Genomic DNA, 25,698 nt, shown 5'->3' with positions numbered 1-25,698 from the left:
GTGACAATACTTTTGTGTAAATATTCCAAGGTTGGCAGTATGAAAAAACTAAAAATACTAATAAATGATATTGTAATTTATTTCACTGTTATTCACTATACGCGTATAGGACAGCCTGTAAAAAGAAATGATATTGTGAGTTGGCTGTTCGCGATACTGATATTCGTGTATGTATAATGCATAAGAGGGTGTTTTGACATTTCTATCTGAATCAGTGCAGATTGATAAATCGACGATAAATATTGAATTGTTTGTATCCCTTTAATATCAGGTCATGAGAAGCAGTTACTATTGTCACTGACAAAAAATTCCCATAATATTCATTTCATTTGTTAAGACGCATTAGTTGAACGTATCAAGGTAATATTTGTCTTCTTTTTTCCTTCATTGTATAAAGTTACTATTCATGTAAGTCTCTCGAATTGATTCGCGCTATTGAATTTATAATAATAATAATATAAAAATATAAATATATAATAATTTTAAATATCAAATTAATATTAAAATTAATTCTCCTTTAGGTTAATATTTATGATATTGAACAATTTTAAAACATAGATTGTTATTTACGATAAATTAATCATCTCTTTGTTTAAGTTACGATGAATCATTTCGAAACTTTGAAAAATATCATTTATTAGAACAGAATGTACAATGTAACTTCATCTAAATCGTTTTATTATGTGAAGTTATCATTAAAGATATTATAAATAGATTTATAATCTTTTTCAGATAACAAGAAAAAAAAAAGAAAAAAAAAAATATGCCTATTTTATACAGCGTTGTGTCCCGAGGAATCACTATATTGGCCTATCATGCCACATGTGCCGGTAATTTTGAAGAAGTTACGGAGAAAATATTGTCACAAATACCACCAGAAAATAATAAAATGACTTATTCTCAAGGACCTTATCTTTTTCATTATATCTGCGAGGATTCTATTATTTATATGTGCATTACTGACGATGTATGTAAAAATCTTAAGTTATACATTATATATTAGATGGATCGTAAAAGTAATGTCGCTTTCTTAAATTAAATTCAAACGAATAAATTTTTAACAAGTTTTTATTTTTAATCACAATCGAATATCGACATGCGCATAAACGACATTACTTTCCGGTCCCCCTATACATATGTATATATATATATACATTATATATACACTATATATTGTTTTATAATGATTTAACTTATGCGAATATTATATTTGTTTTCTGAACAGAAATAAGATTTAAACTATGTCTTTTTTTTAAATATATATATATTAGGACTTTCAAAGATCCGGAGCATTCCTGTTTCTCAATGAAATAAAACGTAGATTTTTAACTGTTTATGGAGCTGGAGCTCAAACTGCTGTGGCTTATGCCATGAATACAGAATTTGGTAGAGTTTTAGCCAATGAAATGGTAAAATTTACACGTTAAGTTTTCAAATTCAAATATGTCTAATCGTAAGGATAATAATACATTTCTTTTTTTGTAGAAACATTACAGCGAATCCAGGGACAATGATACTATATACAAAGTTCATGGTGAACTTGATGAAATAAAAGATATTATGGTAAATAATATAGACAATTTAGTAATGCGTGGAGAAAGATTAGAACTTTTGATTAACAAGACCGAAAACTTAACAGCTAGTGTAAGTAATATTAAAATCATTTTATTAAATCCAATTAATTTTATTTCTAAGAAAACAATATTTTTAGTCTGTTACGTTCAGAAAGACCAGCAGGAATTTGGCACGTTCGTTGTTTTGGAAAAACGTTAAGATTTATGTTATTGTAGGAGCAATCTTAATAGTATGTAAAAATATGTTTATTTCTATTTATCAAAAAAAAAAAAAAAAAAAAATAGAAACGAATATATACAAAATAAAATTTGAAATATTCTGCATTTTTAGGTAATGGTTTATGTTGTGGTGTCAATAGCATGTGGCGGATTGGGTTGGCAAAAGTGTGTTGGAAATTAGGTGTCTGAAATATCTGAAAATGCTGTGCCTAGAATACATTACGTCATATGAAATAAATAAACATTGCGAGAATTAAAAACTATGATCAAGTATGGAAGGCCTTTATTGGGATGAGAATGAACAACATCATCTTTAAACCATACTAAATATACACGTACATATATTCTATATTTATTTGTGATATTCTAAGGACAAGAACGTTTCTTACTATAACACAATAGAATTATCAGATACTCATATAACATATATATAGCGTAGCGTAGTTAATTGTATTAATATCTGTTATTTTTATTATCGATCAGGAATATTACTCTTAATCTTAAAACTCGAAAAGGGATGAATGAAATATTGATGTTATTTTTACGTACTTTATTATATATATATATACACACACACATAGACAATTATTATATTATAATAATAATAATTATATATAATTATTATTATTTATTAATAATAATAATATTATTATTATTATTATAAATAATCATTAATTATTAATATAATAATATATATATATATATATATATATATATATATATATATATAATTATTATTATTATTACCGAATTATATATCACGAATAGAGAAGATTCAGTCACGGAAAAAAATCAATAAAATTGTTATCACGATTGTTTAAGGAAAATGAAAATAGAAAACCAGTTGAAAGGAATTTGATAAAACAAAAAACATCCTAATTAATCATATTTATCCATTTTGTATCCCAATCGTATTTATATTTTTGTTCTTCTCCCATTATACACCAAATACATATATATATATATATATATATATATAAATATATTTTCGTAAATGCAACAATTGTAAAAGGTATGAGAAAAAGAAATCTTGATATCATATCAAGACGTAAGAGATTTCAATAATTTTCACAAGAGGGAGACACTTGTCATCGATTTTTAAATAGAAGATCTCTATAGAATTATGATGGTAATTTATCGGTCGTTCAGCTTCTTCCATGCCATTAGTCACATTAGTTTCCGCACGAGAGCCTTGATGCTTCGTGGCCACCCTTGCTTCCTGAAAACGACCTGATCTGCGCATGCTCTCCTTCCTTCATTTCTTTTCGAATACATACGCTATATACACTCACATACACACACACACGAGCATATATATATATATATATATAAGTTATAGATAGAAAATAAGATTTGTATTTTCCTCAAAACGTTTGGAAATAATAACGAATGTATAATAAAGTAAGTAGTATGTACAAGTTTTATTTAATTCAATTGGAGCAAAGAAAAAAAAAAAAAAGAAATGAAAACAAAAGATTCGACGAAATAAATAATGCAAAAACGTAACGTAACATAACATAACGTGTACGGCCCTGTTAGTAGTGGGAGTTAGAGAAGGGTGTAGACTGTAGAGGTAGTAGTGGTTGTGGGACGTAAGCGTTAGAGCGGCGGCGTGTGTCGGGTGGCGGCGTGCCGGGCGCTGTCGTCGCGACGCCCGGGCCATCGGCAGCAGCTCGTCGGCTTTCGGTCGGCTTTCGCGGAGGATGTCGATGCCTCGCGTGGCGCGCCCTTCGGGGGGGTGCCTGCCAAAGAAGTGTCTCCCGCGGTACGTTACGCGTGTACCGACAACGACGACTCTCATTAGTTTCGTTTCGTCGATTTTTTTTTTCAAATCTTTCCAAGAGTTTGCGAGTCTATCCTAAAGGCTCGGTGAATGCGAAGAAAGCAAATACAAATAAAGAGATAGAGAGAGAGAGAGAGAGGGAGAGAGAGGGAGAGAGAGAGAGAGAGAAAAGCAGAAAGTGAGAGATAGAGGAATGTATCGAGATAAAACAAAAGAAATAAGTAAAAAAGGGTAGTAATAATAGCAATAGAAATATACACGTTAACGATTGTAAACAAAAATACGAGACTCGAAGAAAAGTACGCGTGTTTGTACTATATATATATATATATATATATGTATATATATATATATATACATATATGTATAATAGTATAATATCGTAATAGCGATATTAATAGTAATAATATAATAGAATTCGCAGTAATAATAGTGAAATTTTCTTATCACGGATTTCTTTGAATTATTTTGTTATCCACTATTTGAGACGTTTTCATCGTTTCATCTATTTTATTTCGGAAGAGAAAGGAAGTAAGAAAGATTGAGAGAGGGAGAGAGTAAGAGAAAAAGAGGAAGAGTAAAAGAGAGAGAGAGAGAGAGAGAGAGAGAGAGAGAGAGAGCGCGCGAGAGAGAGAGAGAGAGAGTAAAAGGTAGATAATATGGAGCAACGGCGAATCGGAAAAGTGGAGGGAAGCTGACGGATCCTCGTACGCCGCGCTCGTCCTTGAACGGCTTGAATGGACACACGGTAGTGGATGAAAGTGAAAACGAAACTGACCGTACACCGGGGGCGGCGTGGGAGGTGGATTCTCTGTGATATGGAGAACGTCGACAGGACGACGAATCTTTCGTAAGTTTTTCATCCCCTTCTTTCTGTTTTCCTTTTCTTTTTTTCTTTTCTACTTCTTTTTCTTCTTCCTCCCTTTTCTTCTTATTATCATTATTAATTTTCTTAACGATCAGTTCGATTTAATTCGATTTCTTTCTTTTAAAAAATCCCGTGAAATCGTTACTCGTCAATGTTCGACAGTTATGACATTATCAATTTTTATTTTGTTTTGTTTTAGTTCGCTTTTTTTTCTTTTTTTTTTTTTTTTTATTCATATTTTGCAATAACAATATCATTTCTCTTGGCACGGTCAATGGGACTAGTATCCCTGATAGCCGTAGATGAATGTTCGTGAAAGGACAAAAGAAACAAGATTAAGAAATTAAAACGATACCTAATCTCGAATTTGAAATTCCGTCGAATCGATGTCAATGAATTTTCACAGTTCTTCGTTTTATCGCGATGAAAATTTTGTATATATTAATAGTGATAATAATTTTTTTTCAACCACACCTCTATCTGGATATATACGTTTAATTTATATCTTGTCGCGTGACTATACGAAGATAAGGGTGTACTGGAGTTCTTAGCATATATATATATATATATATATATATATATATATATATATATACATAGGTGCATACGTATAGTCGAAAGAAAATGTATGAAAAGGCAACATTGTCGATATAAAAACATAACTACCAGGAAGCATGAACGCGATGGGAAATGCGTTGCCTTTCTCTGCACGTAACAGAAACGACGGAAAATCGTTGCGCTGCGGAATTCTGGGAAAAGCCTACTATACTGTAGCCGGTATATACTACCCTGTGTTAAAGGGAAACGCATTTATTATATGCCTATAAATATTTATCTTTGGGATACGAGTCACTCACTCCCTTTCTTTCTCTCTCTATCGTTCGAGAAAAACTTTTAATATATATATATATATATATTTTATATATATTATATATTACATATATTTTATATATATTATATATTACATATATTTTATATATATATATATATATATATTTATATTCGTTTGCTGTAATTTCAAATTTAGTTATATATAATTCTAACGAAAAAGAATCGAACGAAAGGAGATACAAAAAAAAAAAAAGAAAAGAAAAAGAAAAAAATGAAAAAAAATAATATTTGGTATCCTGCGCGTGTGTGTGTTTATGTGTTTGTAGTGTAGCGAATATTTCTCTGACACACACGGGGGTCGTTCGACGAGGAAACATTTGATGCCACGTATACGACTCGTAAAACGTTCGAAGAAGCGAAGGGTCCAACGTGGAATGGCGTTCTGAACGATGTCGTACGTACGGTGGAACGTTCATTGACGTTCGTACTTCAGTATCCAAAGCGTGTACAATAACATCGATGGACCATGAAATGAGGAACTTGCGTTAATAGGCAAATTAATTTTAAAGGTATGCTACACATTCGATTCGATTCGATTTAATTCGATTTGATTATTCATCGATCTTCATTTATCTATTTATTTTCGCGAAGTAAGAAATAATTAATGGACGAGTAAAGAATGCGATATATTTTACTTTTCTTGTTTTTTTTTTCTTTTCTTTTCTTTCTTTTACTTTTATATACATAGATTTATCTCGTTGTTGTCGTCGTCGTCGTCGTAGTCGTCGGATAACGAGTACGAGTACGACTACGACGACAACGACTACGACGAGGACGATGAGGAAGACGGCGACGAGGAAAAGAAGCCTCGTTTTGGTGGTACGAAAGGCGATCTGTCATTCAAGAGCGATTCTTTCAGGCTACAAACCCGGTGGATCGTGTGTGCAGGGCCACCCTCTTTAGAATTCCCCGTCCGTGGAGTAAGGAGCTCGTAAAAGACAAAGGGGGTTGGTGTTAGAGAGGGGTGGATGAGCCAAAGCGTGTGAGAGAGATAGAAGAGAAAGCAAGAAAGAAAGATAGATAGATAGATAGATAGAGAGAGAGAGAGAGATAGGGAGAGAGGGAGGGAGAGAAAGAGGGCTACTGTGTAGTGGAGGGATAAAGAGAAAGGGAAAGAGAGAAAGAGATAAAGACAGAGATAGAAGAGAGAAAGAGGAAGGAGATAAGCAAGATGGGAGAAAGCTCACCGGATCTTAGCCTCCGGCTTCGACGTGGAAGCTCGGACTCCCGAGACTCCTTCTACATGGACTTCGCTCAGGTATGTACTTAATTACTTACTTAGTTATTATATACGATACTTTGCTTTTGGGATTCTCAAGATGCCGTTTATCGTTAGCTCGTTAACGTGAAATTGTCGACGACGATCGTCGATGATCCTTGTTGTTTTTATTATTAATATAAACGCCTTCAAACTTCTTAGGATAGAATTTTAATATCGTCGATGACTATATTATTACATAAGTACTTCCTCGAATATTTAGTTTCGTTGACATAATTCGTTGTTTTTCTTTTTTTTTTTTTTATCAGGACGATATTAAAAGGACGATGTTCGTCGATAGAAAGAATTATGATATATCTATCCGTTATGTCGATCGGAATAATTCTTTTTAAAATTATCGAGGTCATTCTTAGTAAAACACATGACATTTTATGACTTTTATAAAATATATATATATATATATATATTATAAAAGTCATAGAAGTATTTATATATATATTCGATAAACCGACACATAGCTATCAAAGTACGATGAGTGATAATCGAGTACTATAGATATATATACTAGAGTTCAAACTCCATCGATTTCCAATTTATTCGACGATGAAACTGTTATCCGATAACTTTTAAGAACGGTTATATATATATATATATATATATATATATATATATAATAAAAGCAATAGAATGCGTTATACTTCTTATTTTTATTCTTTCTTTCTTTTTTTTTTGCATATTTTTTATTTTTCCTTTCTTTCCTTTTAACAGGGTATCGATTCTGACATCGAAGAAGTAGCCAGGCCAGGTGACAACTGCGACTCGTTGTTGGAGAATCAGTTGGACGAGAATGGTTGTGACTTACCATTATTGGAGGATATTACGACAATACCGGAGGAGGCATCGGAAGAATTGAGAGAGGAGGAGGAAGCAGCGGCATTGGAAGCTGCGTCGCGTACCACCGACGTTCCAGTAATTAGTATGGAAATGGAGAAATCTAGCATGGGATCTACGATGACGACGACGTCGACATCGATGACGACTACGACGACGACGACGAATACGACGATGACTATTACGACTACTATGACTATGACGATGACGACGATGACGGCGAATACGATGATGATAACAATGACGAGTACGACAACGGTTATGACGACAACTACGAGCCCGTCTACAGGTGTTGGAACTTTCTTAACTGCAGCAGCTGCCGCTGCTGCGGCTGCAGGCACGGCTACGAGGCAAGAGTGAGTATAAAATTTGTTCCCTCTTTTGCTAATACTACCCTCCTCCGCATCATCGTCGTACGCATTTTCAATCCTTCCCTGAATCCCTACTATTAAAACCATCACTTCCCCCTTTTACTCGTTACCGATATTCCCGACTGTTAACGATCCCGTGAAGTTCTTTCTCTCTCTCTCTCTCTCTCTTTCTCTCTCAATTTCTCTATTTGTCGAAACTTCCTGATATAACCCCTTAATTTTGCTGCTTAAATCCGAATGTTATAAATCGATTGAAAAAAAAAAATATATATAAAGGTATATATATATATATGGGTATATAAGTATATAATTAAGAAATGATTTTTGGATAGTTTTTTTTCTTTTTTTTTTTCTTTTTTTTCTTAAAAAGATTTGATTTCTCCGAGTATTTTCTTAGAGATTATTTCTTATTTCCAACATCAAGGAAAGTTCATTATACTGTAAAGATTTTAATGTCAATCGTCGATATTTAATTTCATCGTAAATCATTAAAAAATATTAATTACTCGGTGTTCGAAGAAAACATATCATATATATATATATATATATATATATATATATATATATATATATATAATATTTACGATTTAACTAAGAAAATTTATAGGTCGTTTAAAAATTTTCGATATCAATAAACATATACATATATATCAATAAACATAACAACGATATCAATAAACATTTATATATATATATATATCTTACATATATATATCTTACATATATATATATCTTACATATATATATCTTACATATATATATATATATTATTTACATATATATATATATATATATATATATATATATATATATATATATATACATCTTTATTCGGTATCAGTTTTAGTCATTCATCAGGTTTGTTTTTGTTTCGAATTGTTCCGTATATCGATCCCGACTTCATGACTTTGACCGCGGCATCGTGACGCGAATTACGTTCCCCTTATACAGCCCACGTTCACCCACCCTTTCTCTCTCTCTATCTCTCCCTCTGCTTCTCTCTCTGCTTCTCTCTCTCTCTCTCTCTCTCTCTCTCTCTCTCTCTCTCTCTCTCTCTCTCTCTCTCTCTCTCTCTCTCTCTCTCTCTATGCATACGTGGACCGTCCGCATTCCCGTACGACATTAATCACTGTCCGCGATTAACGCGCATTCCCCTCGGTACTCACGATGAATCTACGATTTGTAGGTAAGCGTTACGTTAAAACGATTTTTAAGTGATCCCTCGCCATTGGAATATCAATTACACCATCATTTCTAATAATACTCTGTGTATGTGTATGCGTTTTCCTCTCTCTCCCTCTCTCTCTTCTCTCTCCCTCTCTCTCATTCCCCTCTCTTTCTCTCTTCATCCTAGATAAATGGATTCGATCGATAGAATCGTCATTTTCTCTTGATCGATTTAACTTCGATCAGGTAGTTTGTAGAGAACTCGATTACTTCCGGCGGATATCGAAGAATATATGAGGAACTCGTAGATATATGAGGTAGAGCGTACGTTCCAGCAACGAAGGTTAATATTGACCTGTCACTTCGTTATGGCTTTCGAACGACCTTCGCGCGTATGTAGAGAGAGAGAGAGAGAGAGAGAGAGAGAGAGAGAGAGAGAGAGAGAGAAAGAAGAGGACGAGAGAAAGAAAGAAAGAGAAAGAGAGAGAGAGCATCCCTTTTGCTTCCGGTGAAATGTTCTGGGCTAGTAGTAGACTTAACCCTTTCACCTCCAGACCCCCCTCTTTCTCCCTTTCTCACTCTCTCTCACTTACTCCCTCCTACCCTCCTTTTCTCTCTCTCTCTCTCTCACTCTCTCTTCGATCTACCCGGAAAGCAGCTTATTCCGTCGATTTACATGCAGATTCAATCAACGTAGAAACATACACGTGAAGACGCATACTTACACACTTAAGTGTATATATCTATGTATATATGTATGTATATATCCATGCATATATCTACGTATATATGTATGTATATATTATACGTGTTTATATAGGTACACATAGCTATAGGTGTAGATCAACAGCTAATAGTAAAAGCGTTTGCGAATGTTCGTCTTGAATGTTCGTTCCAATCGCTCTAAGGTAAATTTATTCTAGGCATACGGAAATCTTTTTCCAATGTGTCTCCGTCCAAAAGTATAAGTTATTTCGCAAAAGTTAAACCCGATCAAAACGAATCTTTTCAAGGACACGAGAAAATGTAATTGGCTCGTTAAACGAAATCGATTTGATCTAGTTTCCTATCGTACGATCTTACGTCTAATTAATATAATTCGCAATACTATTCGACGATATCAAAATTAAATTGGGAAATCACTATCAACAAAATATTCAAGAAAGAATCTTTGAATTCATTATTTGTCTCGGTATTACGAAATTTTATACATATTAGATCACTCTCTCCTCTTCCTTCCTCTTCCTTATTTATCATCAATATAACTTGATTTTTCATCTGATCGTTATTGTAAATCCGAGATTCAAATTTAAAAATAAGCATATCTTAAGACCGTTCAAATTAGATTTATTGAAAATTCATTTCTTTTCTTTTTTTTTTCTTTTTTTCTTTTTTTTCTTTCCTTACCTCGGTACTTTATGTTTGATTTGATTTTTTATTTTTTTCTTAACCGATGTTATCACACGGAGAACTCCAGTGGAACGTTACGGCACTGTCAATTTCATTTGTGGCTAACGAGCTCGATATCAAACGGTCGTGTATCCAGAGATAATGGTTAGGGGGTAGAAGAGAACGAGAGAGAAAGAGAGAGAGAGAGACAGACAGAAAGAGTCAAAGAGAGAGAGAGAGAGAGAGAGAGAATGAGAGAGAAAGAGAGAGAGAGAGAGAATGAGAGAGAAAGAGAGAGAGAGAGACTATCAAAGATATATGAGACTAGTTACGGACTTAGTTCGCGACGACGAGGAGGGCCTCAGTCTGTAATGCGGGGTCCGAGAGTATCGTGCCACGAGCCGGAGGGCCGTGATTGTGTCATCCGCTGGTGAGGGACGTGTTCTTTTTTACCAACCTTTTCAACGAGGTGACTAAGAAAAAACGCGTTTCAAGGTCACGGATATGCTCATCAAGGAGACTTCCCTCAGGTACTCTTAGGGATTCGTAGATTGCACTTCGATCCAATTTTAATTACCTTTATTCGAATTGATCCTTCTTGATCTTACTTTTTCGGTAATAGATCTTTTTCATTTATAAATTATATATATATATATATTTATTTATTTATTTATTTATTGATAGCGTATGATAACAATTTAAAGTATATCATTCATATTTTTTCTTTATTATTATCCTATAATAGATATAAGTAGAAAAGTGAGAATGAAAGAACATTAGAGATCTATATAAAAAAAATAAAAAAAAAAAAAAATAAAAAAAAATGATAAGAACACTTGAAGGATTGGGATCATTCTAATGATAGAAAGGGTTTCGAGAGTAATAGCAGAAAAACCGATCAGATCGATGCGATCGGTTGTTCTTAACGCGAAACGGATTACAAAGTACGCAGTGGGAACCAAGGGAGATAAGATAGAGAGCTTTCGAGAGGATTTCTTCACGAGGAAGGATACTTAGAGAAAGGGTGGAAGAGAAAGAAAGAGAAAGAGAAAGAGAGAGAGAGAAAGAGAGAGAGAGAGAGAGAGAGAGAGAGAGATAGTGTGTCGGTTACTTCAATGAAAGGAGATCGCTTTCTAAACTTTTCTTCTCTTCGTGTCGGTGTAACGATTAGTAGTAATAATAGTAATAAAAATAACAATAACAATAATAACAATAGTAATAAAAATAACAATAACAATAACAATAACAATAACAATAATAATAATAATAATAATAATAATAATAATAATAATAATAATAATAATTATAATAATAACAATAATAATGATAATGATAATAATAATACTAATAATAATAATAAAACTAATAGTAATAATAGTAATAGTAATAATGACAGTAATAGTAATAATAATAATCATGACAATAGTAATAGTAATAACAATAATCATTTTGGAATAAAATAAACATCGAATGAAATGAAATTTTTCGAGTAAGAGAGTAAGAGAAAGCAATCGAAGATATGAACAAATGTTTGACTGGGCGGAAAAGAATTTTTTGAAGAAACATTTATTTTGCTGATATATATATATATATAAGTGTATATATATATATATATATATATATATATATATATACACGTACATACTTACATATATATATATATATATATATATATATATATATATGAATATATCTATAAATTATGTATGTTGATTCGAAAAGAGAAAAATCGAGATGATATCGACGATATCAAGAAGGATTTATTATTTTGGTTTATCAAATGTATAAGTGAAGAGAAAGAAAGAGAGATAAAGAAAGAGAGAGAGAGACAAAGAGAGAGGGAGAAAGGGAGAACATCGAGAAAATAATCCGAAGAATGTGACTTTCGCAAACTGCAACGGACTGCTAACATACGAGAATGAAAAGAATAAAGGAACGAGGAGAAGGATTCCTGAGGGATGGCCCGAAGGGTTTTGCGAAGGACAGGAGATTCCGTCAGATGAGTATGAGGATGAAAAGTGGGAAAAGGAAAGTAAGAGAAAGAAAGAGAAAAATAGATAGAGAGAGAGAGAGAGAGAGAGAGAGAGAGAGAAAGACAGGGAGAGAGAGAGAGAGAGAGAGAGAGAGAGAAAGTGCGGAAGAGAAGGGGAGGAAAAGGGTGGAACTTGTCAAGCTACGGACACGCTACGTTCCTACAATGAGAGAGCAGCACTCAACCGGTGAATCAACCCCTCACTGCCCTCCTATACCAGCACCCTCTCATGCTTGGCTGCTTCTCCAACACTACGTGATTATTTCAAAAAGCTTCGGAGGTACACGAGATGAGCCTATGTCCCTCTTTTTCCTTCTTTCTTTCTTTTTCACTCTCTCTCTCTCTTTCTCTCTCTCTCTCTCTCTTTCTCTTTCCTCTCTCAAATCCTTCTCTCCCTATTTCGAACTGAGGACTTTTTCTTCCTCATGTTACGAGTGTGCGTGCGTGAATTCGTCGCGCGAGTACCTCGTCAAAAGGACCGAGACTCTTCTTCTTACTCCTCGACTCTTTCCAAGGTATGAGAACGAGAGAACGTAGCTTCTATTGGATAGGTCACCATACTGTCAACTCTTTCTACTGTGTATGTATAGTACGTACGTACGTACTATACGTTTATCGTTTCGAAACATTACATAAGAAAGAATTATCCAGTCTATTCGAGATACGCTGTCTGGTTTGTTTTTTTTTCTTCTTTCTGTTTTTTTTTTTTTGTTTCTTTCCTTTTTTTCTTTCGTCATTAAATTTACTTTCAATACTTTTCTATCGAGCTATTTTTATATTATTATTTTTTCCTATTTTTTCTTTTTTTTTTTTTTTATTTATTTATTTATTTATTCATTACTTATTCCATTAACGCGATCAAATTTTAACGTCGTCTTTACGTCATTTCAAATTTTTTTTTCAAAAATATTTATAAGAGAAGAAAATATGAAAGGTAGTTCAATATTGAATACTTTGATATAGCTTATAAAATATTTAATATTGAACTCTCTTTCGTGTTTTTATATATATATATATTTATTTATTTATATATATTTATAAATACATAAGGTTAATTAAGAATATCAGAGATCTGAATCCAATTTCCTTTTTGAGATTCAACATGAAACGTTGAAATTGTGAACAATTTTCCGTCACTAATATAATCGACCTGAATAAATCGTAATAAAATTGCATTCTGCCTTTTTCTGGATGGTTAAATATTTCTTTCGAGATCCATAATTGTTTTCGTGTTCTATTTCAGATTGAGTTCAATTTCTCGATGACTGTTTATATAAACTCAGAATAGATCGTTTTAAAAACATCCAGAGATCGATCGATAAAACGTATATCCTTTTTCTAATTGTTGTCCACAAATATGGAATTTCACGGGGAAGATATTTCTGGTATTCACAGAATCACTGGTTCATAATTCATCGGCTGTCAAGTTAAGAGGATAAGTTAGGACTATTATTAGATAAACGGTAGAGACCGTTAGAAAGTGCTACTTGCTACGTCATCTAATGACACTCACAAAGCCATCAGCACTAGTAGGTCTCTTCCTGCAGCCAGTGTCAATGTAATGTGTCAAACCGTTACAACACCGTGCTGACCTTAAAGCGAACGTCCGATCGTGCTTCCATTAAGATTCGACACGTTAACTAGAAAGAAAGAAAGGAGAAAAAAGGAAAAAAAGAAAAAAGAAAAAGAGAAAGAAAAGAAAAAAGTATATATCATCTTCAAACCTTTTTATTCATTACTATAATTTCGGTCGAAATGCAATCAGGAAAAGTATCCGGGGATAGGAAATGTGAAAAACTTACGGACTCGATTAAAAATTTCATTAACTCATGCCGCGTTTACACATGGGCATAGAGCAACTAGTAAACGAGTTGTACGCACGCAAGATTGCATTTCTTTTTTTTTTTTTTTCTTTATTTTTATTTTTAATACGTACGCGTAATAACGAGGAGAAAGAGGATACCGTAATTACTTTCTATGCTTTGCAAACTGTCTCTTTCCCTTTTTAATCGTATATCCTTCTCTTTCGTATTCAACCGGACCGTGCATCATCATCATGCATGTCTTCATCGTGGTAGTCAGTGGTAGTCGACGGTTCTTTTCAACAGATATTTTGTGATTCATTGAATCGTGGAAGATACGAGATATAGTGAAGAAACGCAAGCGTTTTTGTTTTTTTTTTCCTCCTTCTTCTTCTTCTTCTTCTTCGTCTTCTTATTTTGACTCGGTCGAAATTCATAGGAGAACGGTCTCGTTAGCGTTATAATAAGTTCTTTTCAGAGAGAAAATAAGAGAGAGAGAGAGAGAGAGAGAGAAGAGGTGTGCAAATGATAGATAAATGTTCATTGAAAAAGTTTCAAAGCAAAATTACCATGACTAATATTCTTTCTTTCTCTCTCTATTTTATCCCTATCTCTTTGTTCCTCATCTTACAAAAAACGACGATTAGCGTAATAGAAATTGCGGTCGTGTTGTGAACGATCGATCCGAAAACACTAGAGGGATGATAGTAATGTTGTCTCGAGAGGCAGAATTATCTTTTTCTCTCTTTCACGTTTACGACTGATCGATATCCGATAATAAAATTGAGGATAAGAGATACAAAGAGAGAGAGAGAGAGAGAGAGAGAGAGAGAGAGAAAGATAGGAAGTTCGTATCGGATGAATCGTTTCTTTTAGCAAAGAGGATTTCCCATAGAATCGTTTAGAAATTAAGGACCGTGATTCGCGTACGATGATGGAAGTGTAGGAGGAGTAGAGAGGAGGAAAAGATAAAATAAAAATAAGGAAGAAACACGGTCTGTGCAGCTGGCCAGGATTGCCAGCAGCTTTGCCATCACCGGCCTCGCCATCTGCGGTAATCGTTTCACCGGAAACGCTGTCTAGACACAGTAGTAGCTCACCCTCACGTGCCCATCGGTCACCTCAGTATGCACTGGCCCTACCATGTTCCTCTCAGCCGATACCAACGGTTTGTTATCCAGCACCAACCTTCCTCGAGGTTGCCGACGATCGCAAGTGGAAGAATCTCGGATGGTGAGTGTTTGCGTTTGTATACATGTTAAACCTGTTAACCTTTGATTTATCTCTATTCTTTTTCTTTCTCTTTTTCTTTTATCTTTTTCCTTTTTTCTTTTTACTCCCATTCATTCCTTTCTCTTCTTTCTTTCCATTCCATCGTTACTTTTATACGAACTATTTCAAAAAATATCATCGTTCCATTTAATTAAATATAAATTTGCAATATATATTAATCATCGTGTATCCGTTATCCAACTATGTTTCTAATGAAACACATATCAGGGGAAGTACTCGTCTAAATCGATTGATTTTCATTGCAAATACGTTTCATGTGTATATATATATATATATATATATATATATATATATATATATATATATGTATATATACATGTTTATAAGAGGTGCGAAGAAAGAATGAAGAAGGAGGGAGGAGGGAGGAGAGTACTTGGTAATATAAATCACGGAAATTTCACGTGATCCTCCGTGTTATCCTGACGTATGTCTATATCGCAATTACCGGTACTTTAGGAATCAAATACGGTCGCGTATAGGCGAGCGAGGCACACGATTACGCGTAATTGAGCCAATTCTTAAGGGTGGGTGGGTGGCTCGGTTTTGGTAGTGGGGGAGGGGGGGACAGGATTTGAGAGAAGTTATTTGTGACCAATGATATTATTACATTTTAAAGTACACGTTGGATATTACGATTTTCTTTTTATCTCTCTCTCTCTCTCTCTCTCTTTCTCTTTTTCTGTCTCGTCCTGAATTATAAACGTTTTTCCGCCACGTTTGCGTACTATCTGCCAGACGAAAAAGAAAGAAAGAAAAAGAAAAAGAGTGAGATAGAGAGAGAGAGAGAGATGGAGGAAAAGTAAGAAAAAAAAAAAAGGAAAATGCGGAACGACGCGAATTTATTTCGGCTTACCTCTTTTCTGCTTCCCTCTTTCTCCTCCCTCGCCGCTAACATCCCCACATCGTCTCGTTCACGAAACGAGAAGACGTACGCCTCGTTTCAACTTCAATTTCCGTTTCTGACGCAGCGATGCTCTCGCGACGACCCTGAGTGCCCTGTATGGAAAACTTCTCGTCGTAATGGGAATCGCCTTTCCCATGGCGGAAGTGATATCTACCTATATACCGCCATCTTTCTACGAGGCATTCTACCTTTACTTATACTTCGGCAGCATGATTTTCCTGATGTACATGTATGGTATGCTACTCAGGGATGGCAAACCAAAGCCAAGTAAGTTTGATTGTTCTTTTCTTTCTTTCTTTTTTTTTTTATTTTTTATATTATTTATTTATTTATTTATTTATTTATTTTTATTTTTTTTTAAATCGAAAACTCAAAACTAATTGCAATCGAAATATTCATTAGGTCTTCGCTATTTTTTATTATTTGTACTATACACACACACACACACACACACACACACACTCACATTGTATTTTGTTATATAAGATTTTATATGGGGAATTATTATCACTTTTGTTTATTTTTTATATTAATATAAAATGTATATGTAATAGATCATATATGATAAATACGTACATAGATATGTATTAGGAGGATCGAAAAGTAATGTCGCTTTCTTAAGTTAAATTCAAACGAATACATTTTTAATAAGTTTTTATTTTTAATCACAATCAAATATAGACATGCACAGAAACGACATTACTTTCCGGTCCACCTAATACATACTTATTGGAGAATAATGTTAAAATTTGCAATAAAAAGTATTAAAAATACTATTGGATTGATTTAATATCGAATATGATATTATAGTAAATATTGAAAATTTCGATATCGCCAATATATATAACAATTTTTATAGACGTAATGGAAATATAAAAGCTGAACGATGGTTTTATATTCGTAGAAAAACAGAAGGACGTGTGCGATTTGGATTCATCGAGATCATCGAGTGGTGCCGGAGGCGATAGCGATGCACCTGATACAGGGTGTCCTCATATGACGGTGATACGACCGATACAACATTATGGTAGCTTTTACCTTCGAATGGGCGCAGTCGCTTTTGGTATCGGTTCAATGATTTATTCTGGTCTTGAATTTGGTCAATATTTCGAATTGGAACGTAACACCAAGTGTCACAATATAATGCTGGCACTAACACCGGCTACTAGAATGGCTTTCATTTTCATTCAAATGTACTTCATATTTCTAAACAACGAGGTGAGACCAAACAAATATTTTGTTTTGTTTTGTTTTGTTTTTTTTTTTTTTAATACGATACGATACGATATTATATCCATCCACTAATTATTAAAATTTAGAAAAGGGACGATAATTAATTTTCAGTCTAAACGATTCGTTTCGACACGATTAGGTCGTAAAATGTATATGTGTATATATATATATATATATATATATATATATGTATATATATACGTTATATAATAATTGTGTATATATACTTGATTATACATCGACGAAAGCCGGCCACGAGGTTAATGAAACAGAAGGGTGAACAACCCCCGAGACACCCCTACCCCAAGTTAATTTCTTCTTTGATCTTCCCTTGCTCGGAAAGCGAGATGAAAAGCGAATCGATTAGAAACGAGATCGATATCATCTCTGGACATACTATCTAGTTAACCGTTAACGTTAATCGATACAACGGTAGTAATCGGAAAATTGAAGGATTTTATGTTGCAGCAAATGAAGGTACATCGTCATCGGATAGTTGCACGTTTCGGTCTAATGCATATGATCGGTACGAATCTCTCCGTTTGGTTGAACGTTTTGGTTCAAGAAACGAAGCACGAGATTCTCACGTTTTATAACCCGGAGAATAATTCCCTCAGGATTTCACATAGATTAGGTAAAAGAAAAACACGGCATTTGCCATGTTAGCTATGTTTGTTTGTTACGTTTGTTCGTTCATTTGATTTCGTTTGATTTGATTTGAACTGTCAAAGTGAATGTAACTAACGTTGAATGAATTACAGGTATGAAGGGTGGATTCCATCTAGGTGGGCACAGTCATATTCATCATGGCGAACATTTAAGAGTGCCAAGAGGATTGAAGGGTCCTCATCATATGTTCGAATGTAGAAGAACAAATATCATGGGATCGTTAGTTCAAGATGCCAGTCCGTTTCTTTTTCCTTGCACAATAGAGTATAGCTTGATATGCGCCGCCATTTTGTACGTCATGTGGAAGAATATATCTAAAACAATGTTTGCCAAATCAATGACTCCTCCGGGATCGCGTCATCACGCTCACGCTTACAGGTAATCGAAAATTAGAATAATTTTTGATAACGTAATATTTGAATTTGTATTAATTGATATCATTTATATATAAGAATATAAATATAACATTACGATTTCGACAGAAGATCGCCGCATCATTACAGTGTCGACTGTGCCCGTGCTCACAAGGGTCTCTTCGTCGGTATTTTTATACTGGTGCTAACGATAATATCTTTGATACTATTCTTCGTCCTAATATCTCGTCCAGAGTTGGTAAGCTTGGCGGTAACTGAAGTGAACATTTGCGAGCTGACACTTTATGGAATGTCTACTCTCGGAACTCTAATAGGGATGTTCCAAATGCGTAAACTTCGTTACGACGGCGGTAGGAACTTGGAATTGGACAATATACTTTTAGTGGCCGCACAAACTGGTATGTTCATCTATTCGACGTTCACGATCATCGGTGGACATTTTACACTACAGAAACATACCGTCTTAGTATTGGTAACTGCTTTGGCAAGCGTAGTTCAAACCACTTGTCAAACTATCTTTATATTAGACGCATCGAGAAGATCGGTGGCTACTGCGAAACAAATAAGAAGAAAGCCAGGTAGAGAAATAGTCACATTTCTTTTGGTGACTAATCTGGCTATGTGGGCGATCAACACGCTTGAAAAATCACGGGCTGAGTCGCATCCGGTGCAGTTGCATTTTTACGGTCTTTGGGCCTGGACCATAATAACTCACGTTTCCATGCCGCTGGCAATTTTCTACAGGTTTCACAGCACCGTTTGCCTCTGCGAAGTATGGAAGAGAGCGTACAAGGTGAAACCGACCTATATGTGACGTAAGGGGTCCCGTGAAGTCGTCTGGAAGACCACGGCACCTCAACGACCCAGAACTTTGCCGGGCAAACTCGACGCCATTGCCGAGAACGATCAATCATCGTATTTCATTTAATTGATACGATAATATTCGTTCGAGAGAAAATTTTCTAATCGCCTCACCTTTTTTATCCCCATCTTTCCATCTCCTTCACATTTTACATCCTTTTTCCTTTTTGTTTCCTTTTTTCTAGTCCTTCGAAGAAGAAGAAGAAGAAGAAAAAGAAACGAAAAAAGCGGAGTATCTTTCGTTTTCGTCGTAGTGTTTTCTATATATAACTTTCGAAATAAGATATGAAACCAAAAAATATAACTATATATAGCTTTCACGTTTATTAAATCTCTTCAATTACATAAAAATAAATTTATTTTACGATCGTTCGATTCGTCGAAAACGATATTATACTTCGCTCATAGATTGAATTATCGTTGGTATAATAGGAAGGATCGATCGGTATAAAATACTCATCGGAATCGTCAATTATAATACGATGAGATAAAAGATGATGATAGGGATTATAAAATGAAAGGACGATTTCGATCCAATAATAAGTAATAACTAGGTATTATACGAGGAGTGACAGATCAGTTACGCTTTTCGTAATTTCTGTTCAATCGAGATCCACCAAATAATAATAATAATAATCATCGGTACAACAAACTCTTCGCTCTCACGGACATCCGTCTTCCAAGTAGTACAAACTACAACTTAAATAGTACTTGTCGCGTCCACGTATAAGTGATTTATCTAATGAAAGAAATAAAATAAAATAAAATAAAATAAAACGATCGAAAGAAAAGGAAAGAAAAATAAAAGAATTATTTAAAGGACGAATTATCAGGATAATGGTTGGGGTTTGCGATTGATAGTTGATTTAGATATTTTAAACGTTAGGTCAAATCCATTTAGTCGGTTCATCGTTATTCATCGTAATTATTTATCGAACGTTGGAACAAGTCTGGATGATAGATACCTTCATATTACATACAAACATACATACATACATACATACATACATACATACATACATATATACATACATAGAGACACGCAAAGAAACAACCAGGAGATTCTAAATTATCCTACAGAATATCGTCTGTATGATAATAATAACATCGTAGAATAGATAGATATTCACGTTTGTCCCGTCGAATAAAATAGTTCTATAGCTCGGAGTCTCTAGTTCATTCTACGCGCACGTAGATACACCCTACGATAATAATAATAGTAATATATATATAATATATTTAAACGGACATTTTTTCTCATTGAATCTTTTAGCATTATCATTCACAGTGATAAAACCGTCGTTTATTCGAGATATATAATATATTATAGTATATACGTACGTACATACATACATACATACATACATACAAATAGATATAATATAATATATTCAAATAGAAAGGAAAAAATATCGTTTGAACGAAAAAAGAAAAGGAAAGAAAAGAAAATTATGAAAAAAGAAAAATTTGGAAAAAAAAATGGGAACAGAGTACAATGGCTAACCATATCACGAAGCCTTTTTAATCCGTCGAGAGTGCTGTCCAAAGCTTTCGATAAACAAATGGGGATCAAGATCGATCGCAATTGAGATGCGATCGTAAATCTGAGATGACCTATTCAAGTCTCTATTATTATTATTATTATTATTATTATTGTTATTAATATTATTATTCTTTTTTTTTATTATTACTATTAATATTATTATTATTACTATTATTATTCTCATTATTTTTATTATTACTATTAATAATAATAATAATATTAATAATAATAATAATAATAATATTATTATTATTATTATTATTATTATTATATTATACGAATAATGAACGTCAGAAAAAAAATTTTGTGCGAATGCGAGAAAGAAAAAGAAAGAGAGAAAGAGAGAGAGAGAGAGAGAGAGAGAAAGAGAGAGGGAGAGAATGTACGAGTTCATTTGTATGTGTGTTCGTTGAGCGAACGCGTATAAGAATAATTCATGTGTGTGTGTGTGTGTGTGTGTGTATGTCTGTGTGCAGAGTGGCAAAGGAAGATAAGAGAAAAAGTAGAAAGTCGTAGATTATAGTAATAATAAGAAGCATTTATATAGTTAATGCGTGTTTCGTGCTAGACGCTTTAATAACGTACAGTTTATCGCAATGACGATATACATACATATAGTTAATTAATCGGTTGGATCGAACGAGATCGAATTTTGTAATATATATATTATTAGACTAGTCTAAGAAAATTGTAAATACGGAAAGGATCCTCTCGGTGTTTAGACTAGTTGTGTCGACATGTTTCTCTTCCTACAATATATATATATATATATGATACATATATATATATACAAAATATAAATCTCTATATATATATATATTTATTATTGCGTTGTTCTATTATAATATTTATTATAACGACAGACATAAGATTTAACGCGCGAAAACGTTACGTTTATCGAAATCGTCGGGACTCGCGACGAGATCCATCATTTTTCTTAATATTTCGTCGTTCTCTTTGCCTCTAATTTGTAGTTCGTACCTTTCAAAGAGTCGGAGTATAAATTTTCTCATTTTAATCTAGTCCTTTTCTCTTTCTCTCTTTGTCTCTCTATCTTCCTTTGTCTTCTCTCTCTCTCTCTCTCTCTCTCTCTCTCTCTCTCTCTCTCTTTTTATTTCTATCTCTTTCCCTTTTTCTTTCTTGCTTATTCTCGATGTACATTCTCGATGCACATTCTCGATGCACATTCTCGATGCATTCTACTCCTACCTGTTCCTTGAGAACATTGATGAGGTCTCGGCGCGAGTCTTTCATTATGATGATATTACATAAAACGCAGAGGAAGTCACGAATTGTTTCGGACTCTACTCTCATCCCAATCGATATAGTAAAAGAATGAAGGAATACATGCGGGGGGGGCGGGGAAAAATAATAATAATAAAGAAAAAAGGAAAAAAAGAGAAAAGAAAAAAAAAGGAAAAGAAAAAAAGCAAAAAAAAAAGTAAAAAAAAAAAAAAAAGCAAGATATCTCTTTATATGTCACGTCTCTAAACTACTGTACTTTTTCTATGTCCGCATACTCTAGTTCCTAACGCAATATTTGTACTCTTATACCCTTTGTACTATTTGTACCTTACGAATTGCAATACACTCGTCCGCAATAATATCATCGTAGATATTTTCATTTAGATACAACACATTACCCGTTAAGTCTTTTACGTCTGTGTGCATGTGTGCTTGTATATGCGTGCACGTAATGAATTTAATGAGTGTGTGAGTATATGTGGATATTAAGATAATAGATTATACTTTCTTAAAACGATGAAAAGAGATAGAATTTGATTGATTATTATATGTTAACATCAAGACGATAAATTGAGAAGGTTCTGATAAATTGAGGAGGTTGTTCAACCTGTTTGAATGCATTGAAAAATAGAATGCCTAGAAAATAGGACAATATTTACTTAAAATGTATACTTTCGATTCTCTTAGGAACATTTTATGTATACATATATGTACACATAAATACATACATACACATATGGATTTATACTTGTTACAAAGATAATTACGAAATGATTACAGTAACAAGCTGGGCAAAGGTAAGATTCTCGTACGTAGATTTAACATAGTAGCATCATAATAAATGATTTCTCGTTCACAAAATACATTCATATATGATAATGTATGAATTGTGGTAATATATTGAAATATTGAAATTATTATCGACATCAATGGCAGAATTCGTGACGACGAATAAATCTCGGTCGCATGCTCGAACTGACCCAAATACTTTCGATTCCGTACGAAGAGAGAGCACGTTCGTGATCTGTTGACGTTGGAACAGGGCGTTCTTCGGGTCCAAGGTCATCTGGTAACCGACCCCCAAAGAGATTCTAATGGAAAGGAAATCGATTCGTAGTCGTGACTTTCTCTTTATATGGTGATATATATATATATATATAAATTGCCAAGGTCGATGGATATTATTTTTATTTAAAAATTGGATCGTCGTTTTAGTAAAAAAAAAAAAAAAAAAAAAAGAAAGAGGGAAAGAAGAAAAGAATAATTAAAAAAAATTTATCACGATTGTAAATAAATTCCTTCCGAGCGAGGTAATGCTTTAAGAAACGTTTACCTAATGGAAATTCCGTAGTAACAAGAATGATTTAAGATAATCTTGAAAGAGAGAAACGAAGGAGAAACCATTAAGATTGAATTTGAAAATAACTCTCTGTGTAAAGTGAATTTACACGACCGCGATTAACCCTGGCGTAGAATAGACTAAACAATGAACGTGACGTTGATAGAAGAAGGAAAAGAAGGTGGAGGAGGAGGAGGAGAAGGAGGAGGAGGAGGAGGCGGAAGAGGAGGAAGTAGGCGTAGTCGTATTGGTAATCGTTATAAAATATAAAACGTGATTCACAGAGACGATTTACAAAACACCTACGTACTATAATTGTCCTTCGAAGTTCTTACATGCGTTAGAGGGATGTTGCTATGAATAGTATTACGTGTGAAAGAGAGAGAGAGAGAGAGAGAGAGAGAGAGAGAGAGAGAGAGAATCATCGTGGTAGCACATAAACGATTGCTCTCACAATGTAAGAAAGTGTATTTTTCTAACGGTCTTTCTGTGAGAGAGGCTTACTTATATTGCTTGCACGCTTGCATAAGAGAGCGTGCGAACGAAACGACCCTTCGTCCAAGATCGTTAAAGTTATATCTATAGTATATTTATTTCTCTCACTCGTACCTGGTCGATCGCAGGTAGGCTGGTGAGAGTGGGTGTGCACTCTCTTCTGTTATTGCCAAATCCAATCACGGATGATCCTACTTTTCTCAATCTTTACAATCATTTATATATCATTTATGAACGTGCGAAGTTCGAGATTTATATCATTGATTCGCGAGATCGTTATGATTGTTATGATCATAGAATAAATCAAATAGTTATATTCTATCAGCTGATATACGATTAATCTATAAAATTAATAATATATATATATATATATATCGAATTATTGATATACATGCATTAATGATTAATGATATATCATTATAGATATGTATATATGTACATAAATATGTATACATATCATGGAGAGATATGTTTATTTGGAATATTCCAATAAATTTGAAATATTATTGACGAACAACAATATTAATTTGTTCATCGAACAATATAAATTATTTATATATCAAAAAACCATACCAAAGTACTTTAAAATAATGTAAAATGTTATTTATCGAATTGAGAAATTTCTTCCCTTATACTATCATCCGATATATGATTAATCTAAAAAATCAAAGATAATCGTAATTTTTATATGTATATATCATTATTGATATATAGATTATTGATTAATGATATATCATTATTGATCATATGTATATAAATCACAGATAAACAGATAGACAGAAATGTTTATTTGGATTATTTCAACAAATTCGAAATATTTTCAACGGACAACGATATTAATTTATTCGTCGAACAAAATAAATAGTTCATATATTAAAAGATTCGTAAAGGAACATTGAAATGATGTAAGATCCAATTTATCAGATTGGAAAGTTTCGTAATGTTTTTCAGCGTTTACATAATAATAATGGAACCATGATCATCATGAAAGAAACGCGGCCTTATGACAGGTAACACTCGAGATTGACGAGAATATAACGAATCTTCCAGTTATATTCTAGCGAGGGAGGATCGGGGAGAGGGATGAAAGGTGGTGGGAAAATGGAAACTAAGTATACGGGGAGAATTCGTTGTCCCTTGTTCGTTTAGGTGAATCCAAGCGATCCGTCGTGAAGCAGATTCGTGGGGCAGTACCCATAATTATAAACTAAATCCACCCCTCATGGGCGTTGTCAGGGTCGACACATTTAAAGAAGGGCGAATTTTCGTTGAGTATAAATCGACGTTAACCTTTCCTTGTCGTCTTAAAATCTTCTCCGAAAAAAAATATTTATATAATATATCTATATAAAAGAATTTATAATTATGTTTGAATTTATATTTAAGAAAATAAAATAAAATAATATTGTTTGATACGATGATATAATCGATGATATTATAGAAATTGTTCGATCAATTTGATATCGTTGAAAATGACGATCAGGAAATCATAGAAGTCTTGTTAGCAAAAAATTTCACATTTAATGTATGTACTAT

The 25,698-nt window shown here is 33.5% G+C and overlaps 2 protein-coding genes across 4 annotated transcripts; both read left to right on the top strand.

The window, feature by feature from the left end:
- Nucleotides 1-97: 97 nt before the first annotated feature.
- Nucleotides 98-2,389, top strand: Vamp7 (vesicle-associated membrane protein 7). Its single transcript, XM_035881743.2, has 6 exons — nucleotides 98-360; nucleotides 733-967; nucleotides 1,272-1,409; nucleotides 1,486-1,644; nucleotides 1,712-1,804; nucleotides 1,906-2,389. The coding sequence occupies exons 2-6, from the start codon at nucleotides 764-766 to the stop codon at nucleotides 1,972-1,974; spliced, it is 663 nt and encodes a 220-aa protein (XP_035737636.1). The 5' UTR covers nucleotides 98-360; nucleotides 733-763; the 3' UTR covers nucleotides 1,975-2,389.
- Nucleotides 2,390-4,092: 1,703 nt separating this feature from the next.
- Nucleotides 4,093-21,166, top strand: LOC118448410 (proton channel OtopLc). 3 transcript variants are annotated; one of them, XM_035881628.2, is made up of 10 exons: nucleotides 4,093-4,426; nucleotides 5,602-5,844; nucleotides 6,195-6,593; nucleotides 7,323-7,801; nucleotides 15,212-15,439; nucleotides 16,468-16,670; nucleotides 17,308-17,621; nucleotides 18,105-18,270; nucleotides 18,398-18,683; nucleotides 18,791-21,166. In XM_035881628.2, exons 3-10 carry the CDS (start codon nucleotides 6,507-6,509, stop codon nucleotides 19,491-19,493), a joined length of 2,466 nt encoding a protein of 821 aa, XP_035737521.1. In that variant the 5' UTR covers nucleotides 4,093-4,426; nucleotides 5,602-5,844; nucleotides 6,195-6,506; the 3' UTR covers nucleotides 19,494-21,166. The 3 variants fall into 3 exon arrangements, with proteins under 3 accessions (XP_035737521.1, XP_085513415.1, XP_035737520.1); XM_035881627.2 differs by having other exon boundaries at nucleotides 4,094-4,426; nucleotides 18,788-21,166; XM_085657289.1 differs by lacking the exon at nucleotides 15,212-15,439 and having other exon boundaries at nucleotides 18,788-21,166.
- The last annotated feature ends 4,532 nt before the right edge of the window (nucleotides 21,167-25,698 follow it).

The sequence above is a fragment of the Vespa mandarinia genome, chromosome 5, assembly GCF_050613455.1.
Source record: "Vespa mandarinia isolate Hongniang chromosome 5, ASM5061345v1, whole genome shotgun sequence".
Taxonomy (NCBI): Eukaryota; Metazoa; Arthropoda; class Insecta; order Hymenoptera; family Vespidae; genus Vespa; species Vespa mandarinia.
Note: the sequence above shows the minus strand (reverse complement) of the source record. Positions and strands in the feature narration are given on the sequence as shown.

Bases quoted from the DNA above. Each gene is read 5' to 3' on its own strand.
- LOC118448410 (XM_035881627.2), top strand. From the start codon at position 6,507: ATGGGAGAAAGCTCACCGGATCTTAGCCTCCGGCTTCGACGTGGAAGC. The intron at 7,802-15,211 runs GTGAGTATAAAA...CGGTCTGTGCAG, and splicing joins GGCACGGCTACGAGGCAAGA to CTGGCCAGGATTGCCAGCAG. The intron at 17,622-18,104 runs GTGAGACCAAAC...TTTATGTTGCAG, and splicing joins TCATATTTCTAAACAACGAG to CAAATGAAGGTACATCGTCA.
- Vamp7 (XM_035881743.2), top strand. From the start codon at position 764: ATGCCTATTTTATACAGCGTTGTGTCCCGAGGAATCACTATATTGGCC. The intron at 1,410-1,485 runs GTAAAATTTACA...CTTTTTTTGTAG, and splicing joins GAGTTTTAGCCAATGAAATG to AAACATTACAGCGAATCCAG. The intron at 1,805-1,905 runs GTATGTAAAAAT...CTGCATTTTTAG, and splicing joins TTGTAGGAGCAATCTTAATA to GTAATGGTTTATGTTGTGGT.